The 10,175-nt window shown below is 41.2% G+C and overlaps 1 protein-coding gene across 1 annotated transcript; it reads right to left on the reverse strand.

Moving 5' to 3' along the window:
* Nucleotides 1-257: 257 nt before the first annotated feature.
* On the reverse strand, nt 258-9,631 carry LOC149284869 (histone lysine demethylase PHF8-like). The gene is made up of 20 exons (XM_089496031.1): nt 9,534-9,631; nt 9,264-9,349; nt 8,752-8,869; nt 8,141-8,301; nt 7,831-7,972; nt 7,174-7,360; nt 5,977-6,139; nt 5,798-5,885; nt 5,564-5,670; nt 5,359-5,450; nt 4,816-4,911; nt 3,964-4,067; nt 3,394-3,554; nt 2,128-2,237; nt 1,920-2,047; nt 1,349-1,695; nt 1,137-1,232; nt 883-992; nt 484-757; nt 258-349 (listed from the first exon to the last, which is right to left on the reverse strand). The coding sequence occupies exons 1-20, from the start codon at nt 9,629-9,631 to the stop codon at nt 258-260; spliced, it is 2,760 nt and encodes a 919-aa protein (XP_089352157.1).
* Nucleotides 9,632-10,175: the final 544 nt, after the last annotated feature.

A 10,175-nucleotide genomic window follows, 5' to 3' on the forward strand; every position in this document is an offset into this window, starting at 1 on the left:
TCTTCTTTCTTCTTCTCCCGTTTACCTTTCCATCAAACCTCTTGTGAAGGTGCCAAAGCCAACGTCTTTTTGGTTTATTTTATCGTGGGTGTGTAAAAAGACAACATCTGTATTTGTAGGTATAAAAATAACAGTTCATTGCTGTTAAAAATCCAGCTCCGCGCTGGTTCAAAACACGTTCCTCTGCATTGAAAAATGTCATTTTGTAGGCTATGATAGGACAGGTGTGGGAGCACAACAAGGAGGACCCAGAAAGGTCACAGAAGAAGCAACTTCCCATTCCGATGGATTTTCAGGATCTTCCCAAGGCGCTGTTTGGCCGTAGCCAATCCTTTCTTGGGACGTTTTCCTGGAACAGAGAAAGAAATAACTTCTTTGATAAAGAATGAAGGTTGTTAGAACTTAATGTCTACACAAAGTAAAAAGGATTATTTGACCCCCGAAATAAGGGGGTTATACACCCTTTTTTGTTCCACTTCTTACCCTGAACTGCTTGGCTCCCTGGAGAGGATGCAGATAGCCGTCTGTGAGACAAGAAGACACCAGGGGCCATCGGTGTGGTTCCTCGGTTGATTTGAGCCATGCCAAATATATTGGGTCCTGCCGTGTATTCGTGGTCAGCCAGACTGCCAGAGAACACTTCGGCCTGGGGTTCAGGCGGAGGTGGGTCCGGCTCAACTGGAGGGAGCTGCAGCTCTGGCTCACTTGGGGGTTTCTTCTTGTTGGCCACCTTCTTCTTCTGAGATTTCTGCTGCTCCTGAAAAAAATATAGTAGGGAAAAAAACCATACAATGCTTCATAATTCTAAGCGGCTACAGCACTGAATACTACTCATTACACCGTCAAAATGTCAACAGAGAACCATGGAAAATGGATACGCACCTGTTGGGAGAGCCTTGCAGCCGCAACAGCCAAGCCAGTTTCAACAGAAGCCACACGTGTTCCCTCCCGTACTGGGCGAGCTTGCTTGGGAAGCGTTGGAGTCACACGGGCTACAGTAAAGATTACAATCTATTTATGTTTAAAGAGAGACAAGACATACTGGTGCAGGGCTTTCTGGAAAATCTTAACCAAAACCTTGAATAAAGATGTAACATTTTCTAGGTCACTGAATATCTGCCACTCCTGATGCGTACCTTTTGGGTTCCACGGCGCATCATCAGTTTGCTTCCTCTTCTTGGGACGAGATCTCAAGGCAGGGTCATCATCGTCCGACTCTAAAGACGGGTAAACTGCAGAAAGGAACAAGCACATGACGGATATGAGATAAGTCAAAAAGCGATCAGTAGAAAGACAGAACTTAGAATGAAGACATGAACGCAATTTGTCTCGTTTAGGCAACACTCACTGTACTCTGAATCCTTGAAGCAAGCCCCTAAGCTCTCCTGCTCATCGGCGCTGTCGTCATCACTGTCCATGTTTCGGTGGGCTGGCCGTTTCACGGTTCTCTTACCGGGCCTTACGATAACTTTACCAGCTCCGGTGCTTCCAGCTGTCCCATTGCTACCACTTTTGCTGTTATTTCCAGCAGCCTTGTTAGCCCCAGGTGGCAATCCCGCTCCGGCTCCATTATCCTGACCAGCAGCCCACCAAGCCTGAAGGTTGGAAGGAGTGCAAGAGGAGGAGGCCTGGAGATTGGCCATGCACAGCATACCCTGGATAGCTTCCTGCGTGCTGGGAGAAGCAGGGGCCTCTCTATTGAAGCAAAAGAAAAACAAAATATAGGAATTTATGAAAAAAATGAGGAGTGTAAAGGAAGATAAGCAAGGATAAGGTTATAGTGTAAAAAGGCATTTAAACTGCTGAAATAATCATAAATTAAACATGAACTCAGTTTATGTTCCCAATAGAATTTAATACAAAAAGAAACCCAAAAGGGAAATTGGTGGACAGAAGCTACATGAATTTCCTCTCCTTACTCAAGCTCAGAGTAGTCAGGGCCCCCGACCTGGCGACTCGCTTTCAGGAGGTCTAATATACCCCCGCTGCTAGCCCCAAGTTGGTCTCCATCAGCCTCCTCGGCATCCTCGTCGGTTGTATAATCCTCCTGATAAGAGAAATTGATAAGATATATTCGGCCGTACACGGGACTTATAGCACCGGGCTCGGCCCCAGACAGTAACTTACCTCCACGTCAAATTCCAGCTCCCCGGGCTCTCGCACACGATTCGGATCAGAACACGGCTTCGCTCTGGGAAGTTTCTTGGGGAATTCTTTAGGGTGAGAAAGGAGATTACAAAACCCGACCCGCAGCGTGGATTCACACACCAGTGGATTAGATACAGGGCAATAACCCTCTAAAAATTTAGGCACAGGACTGACTCTTACGGAACTTCATGCCTTCATACCTTTTCATGATACGTCCACCCCATTAACTTTTGCCTTTCTTTTAATGGCAAAGTATTAAAGTATGTGTAGACATATTAATAAGAGATCACATCTTAAAACTTTGGGTTGGTTTTATGTGATTAAACCATTTGAGTAAAGAATATATATATATATATTTATTTTTTTTTAAACATGGCAAGCAGTGCAATTGTTTTTCGCAAGTAGAACAGCATCTCTGAAACAGGCTATGTCACCCATGTGACACGTCCCCAACCAAGCAGGTAAGAGCTTGCACTATACATATATATATATTTATAAACCACTCCATAGCTTGAATGATTTAAAATGAGGCAAATCTTTAAACATACATTTTGGCAGGGAGTATTCCTTTGTACATTTACTAAAAATCTTATTAGTTCTATCACACTACGTCTCAGGTTTGAACCTCAGAGTCCATATCACCACTGGAATGTTTTATGTTAATAACCCTTGATAATGGGATTAGGCACTCATTGCAAATGTATTAAATGTCAAATACCCAATGCTGACCTAATTTATTGTTTGCAGCCCTGTGCCTTAGTGACCTGATCTTGAAAAGAAGTTGAACATTAAGTATACCTTGAAAATACAACTCCGGCTTACTCTCTCTTGGGCACTCTTTGGTGTACTACCCCCTAATGAAACAAAATAATCTAAAGGCTGGGGATAAAACTCTCTTATTAATCATATAAACAGTGTGTGTTAACTCAATGGGTACAAACACAACCTCCAGCACTACATATGATGCTTTTCCGGTTTTTATTTTTAGAATGGACTGGATTGAGACCTCTCTTCATAAAGAACTCAAAGTTAAACATACATTTCAACACTGTGCAACCCACAATATGTTTTCAAGTTACAATGCCGGGTTCTTCATTTTATGTACTGTAACTTTGTCCTCCTTTACAGTGATAATAAGTGTCCACTTTTAAGATCTATTGCATTTTTTGCCTTGGGTTTACTTAATCCTATTTTATGACGGCACATAATACTTACTAGTGAGCTTTCTCTTAGGTGGAGCTGGTTTCCTTTCCTTGCGAGGGGCTTCATCAATTTGTAAGTCATCTTCAGAATCCATAAGGAAAGGGTCCCCAGTGGGCAGGTCTGCCTCTAGCTGTTCTTTTTTAAGGTGCTTATTAACGGGGATCAGACGCCTGCTCCCTGCTCCAACCTGAACTTTCTTACCGCTGCGGAAGTAAAACACCGTCTCAGTTACAGATTTCCACACTTTTTCTGCCACTAGAATATGTTTTAAAGGACAACTAGAAGCGCGGGGTAGCACAGAACATTCTTTTCATGCACATGCAGTGCCCAGCAGCCCTGGAATCAGGACACTCATACTCGTCAAGTCTACCATTTTTTTTGACCCTGCGCAAGTTATGTTACAGATAAAGCTAAAATGAATTCACAGAGGAAGTGAGGACACAAATCTGATTTATGGGCGTGTGCAGATCAAGTGCACAGGCATTATTTTCATATATTAGGTCATAAAGATCTGGGACATATGTAAAGGTTATTTAACAGACATACACAGGAGTAAAGACATAGTAAGAACAAGGGAGAAGTATACACACAGAGACATAATTGCATTATTACCCCATGTTATTTCCATTGGACAGTACCAGCCTCACTTTATTCTCTATTAGTTCTGCATCCAGGAGGGAGCTCTGTGGATCTGCATCCAGAAACGAGTCTTCCACCTATTGAGCAAAGCGGTGAGGATTGAAAACAAAATAACGATAACTGAAATCAGTTTTCACCAGTGACCGCTGGCTCAAAAGAAAAAGCAAAGTCTATCAAAAAGAAAAAGAAAAAAGGCACGCTAACCACAGCTAAAATAAAGTGCTTGGCTGTATATAACCCACGTTTCTGCAATGGTTTTCCATGGGCTATTGAAGTAAAAAGAAAATGTTGATCATGCATCAAGTGATAATATCTACCTTTTCTTTCTTTAGTATCACGGTTTTCTTCGGGCTTGGACTTTCTGGTGATTCAGTAACAGTGCCGGGCTCCAGCAAGTCTTTGATTTTCTTCCCTCCTTTCTTAGATAGCTCTTTTGGTTTTAAACCCTTCTTCTTTGTGCCTTTGGCTGTAAGGGCAGTTTTGGAGGGAGATGAGGTTCCAGCCAATGGACTTCTTGTCAGACCCAAGAGGTTGCCAGTCTTCTCTATATTTTGATGAAATATGTCCTGCAGGAGGAGATACAGAATCGCATAAGAACACACATTAAGAGAGCAGCGGAGCTTCCCCAATAACCTCAATCTGTGAATACTCAGATTTCAAAGGATGAGTAGGACATCCAACAATTCACTCATATACATACAGCTCCATGAGCACAGATTTGTTCTTAAATGTGCTGTATATGGGGCAGAGTCACAATGATCCATTCCCTAGGTTTATACAAAGACACGGACATGTAAACCAAAAGTTTAATTAACACAACTGGACTCTCACCTCCATAAGTCTGACCTCTCGGTCTAGGTCTTTGATGAGCTGGGCAGTGACTATTGTCTCAGGTATCTCCTCTTCATGATCAGAAATGGCCTGCAAAGATGGAATAATACTGAGAATTTTCTTGGCAATATGTTTTGCGTGTTTAGCTGCCCTAAGAAACATACCAATTAATCAACATATACAAGTCAGATGAACCTGAAAGCAAGGTCAAAATAAATAAATAAAATAAAAAACACTAGGTTTGCTTCTCGCTTTCTAAAGCTGCACCAATTATTCATCACAATACAAATCCCCAACAATTGAAAGCTAATTAAAACCTTTCTATTCTCTTATCTTCGGCCATATCCATAATTACAAGAATGGTATTGAATAGTTTGGGCAAGAAGCTGAAATATTTTACTATCCTCCCAATCTCAGATGATTGAGAAGCAATTCATTTGAATCAACCTATTTTATTTAAAACCACTATAGCAGAAAAGGTTAACCTCCACATTTAAATGAATAGTATATAGATAGATATAGAGAGTGAGAGGGCACCTCTTTTTTTGTCCAAGCTTTGAATGCTGTGTTAAGTGCTTTCGCTCCATGCAGCAGATAGGACGCTGGGTGTCTCCTGTTCTCACGAAGCCCTGAAGATTCAAATGAACGACATAATTATTTCTGAGCAGCTAGGAGAATGCCAACTCAAATCAGTCTTCATACAGTTCATTCAACAAAAAGGTTTGGCGATGGTTGGACTCACCACGAAAAGTGTCCAGCAAGTGCTTCCCCACATACCAACAGATGGACTCAAAGTTTGGAAACTTAAAAAGATCGGCAGTGCTTAACCGCTTCTCAATCTCATAAGCTCTGCAGGAAGAAGTGGACAACCCGGTAAGTGGTTGAAAGAGGTCCCCACCAAACAATAAAGCAGTGAACGTTCAAACTAGGGCACTTCCACCAGAAAAGCTGCAGGTGGGAAAGGCCTCACACTTACTTAAGCTGCATGGATATGTTCAGACTGTGGAGAAAGTTGCCACCGAAAGCTAAGCAGTCCACTGGAGTGAGAACAGCGTGAATCCAGCCTGCAGGGGACACAAAGCAGATGTCTGAGAAAACGCTGCACTTACACTAAAAGAAATCAATCACAACGTGAGAGTCAACCCACCCAGCTACCTGTTGGGATGAAGAGAGTCTGGCCCTGTTTAACGGGACATCTGTAGCACTTGTCCACTTGATCACCAAAGAACATCTCGTTTTGGTTAGAAGAGCTGCTCCAACATTCAAAGAGGGACAAATTTGTTTTCGTCGGATGGATCAGGTAAAAGATTTTCTCTCCCTGAGTAGAAAACAATGACTCCGTTTTATTATAAGAAACATTTCACCAGCAGGGAGGATTCCCATGAAGCATAAATATTCACTGATCTATAGTTAGCACTGTGGAGATGAATTATTTTTTTTTTTTTTACATCAAAATATGGAGCCCATATACATGGGGGAACAAAAACAAATACCAATAGTGCAATATGTAAAATAAAAGATAATTTAATGGGATGTAAGATCCACTCACAAATGGGCTGGGATACAAGAGGCTCATCAAACGGACTCTGATGTAAAAGATCTTGAAAGCTGTAAAACCAAGGAGAACCAAAATGGTGCAGTATCTTCAAAACCGCAAAAGAAAATGAATCGAATTGCACTTACAAAGATGAAATGGCACAACTCAAAGAGTAATGTGCAAATGCTAAATCAAATGGATACTCCGGTTAACGAATTTTCACTTGATTTTATCATTTGTTTTAATTGTCTCCTGAAGAAGCCGACGTGCCATCGGCGAAACGCGTTGGGACTAATAAATTGAAGATTTTTGTGGCTGTTTACGGGAGTATCCATTTGATTTAGCATTTGCACATTACTCTTTGAGTTGTGCCATTTCATCTTTGTAAGTGCAATTCGATTCATTTTCTTTTGCGGTTTTGAAGATACTGCACCATTTTGGTTCTCCTTGGTTTTACAGCTTTCAAGATCTTTTACATCAGAGTCCGTTTGATGAGCCTCTTGTATCCCAGCCCATTTGTGAGTGGATCTTACATCCCATTAAATTATCTTTTATTTTACATATTGCACTATTGGTATTTGTTTTTGTTCCCCCATGTATATGCGCTCCATATTTTGATGTTGGATCTCGTTTACACTTTGAGGAAGAGTGTTTTTGGAGGCTGCTTTTAGTGTGGGGAAGTATTTATTGTTCATTTGGTTTTATTGCACGTGGAATATTGGTTCTTTTTCTGCTCACACATGATTTTTTTTTTTACCTGGTGCTACCTGTAAGTAAACACACAAAGTTCAGAAAGCTTGTAAACGACTGCTCACCTTTAGAACATGATACCAAACAGAGGTACCCCCAAAGTCAATGTGGAAATCGGTGTAACTGTCCTTCACTCCCATCAGACAGTACTTCTGGACATTAGGCCTCTCAAACACACTTTGCTCTGGCCACAAGTTCTCAACCCAGGACAGTTTTCGCACAATCTTTGGGGTTTCAACCAAGTTAGACAGCCTGTAAAAACAGATGAGTTTAAAGGGTCCCCCATAGCACTTCATTCAATTAACCATTTCTTTCAACACATTTAAAGAGGATGTTCAACACAAATAAAAAATGTGCCAGTCACATGCTTGCTTTAGTGTCAATGAACTTGGCCTAGAAATGCTTTGAGCTATGTGGCCATCTCTTTGCCATTTAATGTATTTGTCTGATATATAGTGTATCTCTCTCTTGCTCTCAATGTGTCTGGAAATATAAAAATGAAATCGAATTCGAAGAACCTCAATATACTGTATAAGGTGAAACATACAATATATATATATATATATATATATATATATATATATATATATATATATATATATATATATATATATATATATATATATATATATATATATATAGTTATTTTTTTTCATTCTAGTTTCAACAAATTCTGTTCTCAGCATCTCAAAACAAAGGATGGTTTCCTATTATGGACGGACCTGGTCTCAGAAAACTCCAAGCTGATCACATTCAGCACTTTTTCTCTCTTGGGGCTATTGTAATATTTCACAAAATCCTTCAGTTTCATCTTCAGATCAGCTTGCCTCACCACATCTATGACATCAATCTCCTTGTCTGGTCCTACAGGGAAGGCAAGAGTCTAGATCAACGACATACCAAGAATGAAATTGCTCAAAAGAAAATAAAGCGTATGATTTTTCTTTGCAATGGAAGGATAACACAAAAAAAAGAAAGAAAAACAGGACAACATAGAAAGTACGATAAACTAGTATAAGATAAGCAACATACCCACGTAGTACTCGACATCATTGACAGCGAAAGATGGGGGAGGAAGAGTCATTCCCAGTCCATCCTTCTTTATAACCAGGATCGGGACACTAAAACTGTTCTCCTCCAGATACTCCACAGTCAGCTGGGCTCCCTGTGGCTTCAGGATCACCTCATCTGCACTGGACATTTAAATACCCCCAGTCATGATCCAACACCAGAATCAATTTACGTACGCAACAGGGCTACGTAAATCCCAGGACTGAGGTGGCGATAGCTCTTAAAAGTAAAAGTGTGCTTCTGTACTTTAGGTTTTATCGGAAGCGTAGTTTAATTGTAAACTACCGATCCCCTGGACAATAAAAGACGTTTACGTCTAACACCTAATTGCAAAGACAGCATTATTACTCTTTGAAGTATAACCGTTACCGTCATGATCAGGACAAGTATTCTGTAAAACAGTTTGCGTGAAAGAAATACAAATACGTTTTGGTTTTAAAGACATCTTGATATTCAGCAGCTTGGCTGAGCGCTTTCCCAGAGACAGGCTGGTTATAACATCTGTGAAGAGGGTAAAAGATGTTCTGCCCATGTTTACAAGGAGGAAGAACTACCCCGGCGCCTCGGGTTACCTGGGGAAATTCCTGCTCTTCAGCTCTTTTATAAAGCTCGCGCTTCCAGTTTTCACCGGCTTTCCGACCTCCTTGATCATACCTGCATCTTGCTTCTGAGATCCCCGCCGCCGTTTCACTGGATCAACAAAGAAAAGGTCAGCGGTACCAAATATTAACCCATGCTTTTTCGGCACCTGTCTGTGTTGTGGGACAAATTAACCCTTCAGGATATCAATAACATGCGCTCTCTAAGCCAATGGCTTTAAATCATTTATCTTGCCTTTTAGCAACAATAAATACCTTTATTAAAACGAAACTAGGAATAGTCATGCAGATCCTGATAAGAGGACACTAATGTGGCTGATTCCCAGGATAAACATAAGGTGGGTTTGTAATATCACCTAATACCGTTAGTTTACTAATCGTATAGAAGACGGCACTCTGTTAGCGAAAACTAAAGTACTGTCCCCTAGCGAGAAAGACAGGGTATTTCCTCTCTTTGGCGAATATCATAAAAGGTAGTTACTTACTAACAGAGGGTCCATGAGTTATCTGGCAGTTGGGACAATGGTACAGGTCAATATCCGAGGCATTTTCCTCTTCCACCCCAACGCAGCTGTAAGAAGATGATGAGAAATTGTTAATATGCAGATAACACAGAGTGATTCAACATGAAACATTCTGCAGAGCATCTCACGCCCGTCCCCATCACTGATCAGCACGTCAACCAAATCAAAGCAAAAAACATGTCGAAAGCCATCAAAAATGTTCATTTGCCAACCAGCAGCAAACAGTCTCACCTGCCATGAAACCAGTCCTGACAGACATCACATTCGATCATGAATCGGGTCACATCATAAGGCAGGCGGCACAAGCAGTACACCGGCACAGACGCCATCCTGTACAAAGACGAGAAACGTCCTGCTACCGGAACAAAAATCTGCGAATCGGAGAATCAACCCGGACTTCTCAAAGAGTAGATTCAGCCGCGGCCGCTGCAGACGGGGACATCCAGGGAACGGTATATATCGTAGCTACTGCGGTGCCACCATGGGTGTCCGTTTAAGTATCCAACTCCTCCATCAATCGGGCTTAATGACTCCAGCGTCACCTGAAACGTGCTGTAAACGGAAACAAGAAAGCGTCCATTAATACATTATTCAGATACACCCATAACTCCCATCACACACAGGACCGCCGTCACACAGTACAGAACGATCAGACCATCGATAGACCAATGTATCCTACCATACAATTCAGAAAACAACTTTATATACCGCTAATACGCATCAATGAAACATTACAGATGCACTAAAATACAAAATCGTCCCTTAACACACACACACACACACACATATATATATATATATATATATATATATATATATATAAAAGTTGCAGTGCTGGGGGCAGGAGGTTAATCTATAAAACCAGTAATTATG

This window comes from Sceloporus occidentalis, unplaced genomic scaffold (genome assembly GCF_023333645.1).
Source record: "Sceloporus occidentalis isolate IW3139 unplaced genomic scaffold, rSceOcc1.0.p SCAF_87, whole genome shotgun sequence".
Lineage (NCBI taxonomy): Eukaryota > Metazoa > Chordata > Lepidosauria > Squamata > Phrynosomatidae > Sceloporus > Sceloporus occidentalis.

Excerpts from the sequence above, each read along its gene's own strand:
- LOC149284869 (XM_089496031.1), bottom strand. The coding sequence starts at position 9,631 with ATGGCGTCTGTGCCGGTGTACTGCTTGTGCCGCCTGCCTTATGATGTG. Across the intron at positions 7,973-8,140 it reads TGATGTCGAGTACTACGTGG|GACCAGACAAGGAGATTGAT; the intron begins GTATGTTGCTTA and ends CCTTCCCTGTAG. Across the intron at positions 2,238-3,393 it reads AGCCCCTCGCAAGGAAAGGA|GTAATCTCCTTTCTCACCCT; the intron begins AACCAGCTCCAC and ends GGGTCGGGTTTT.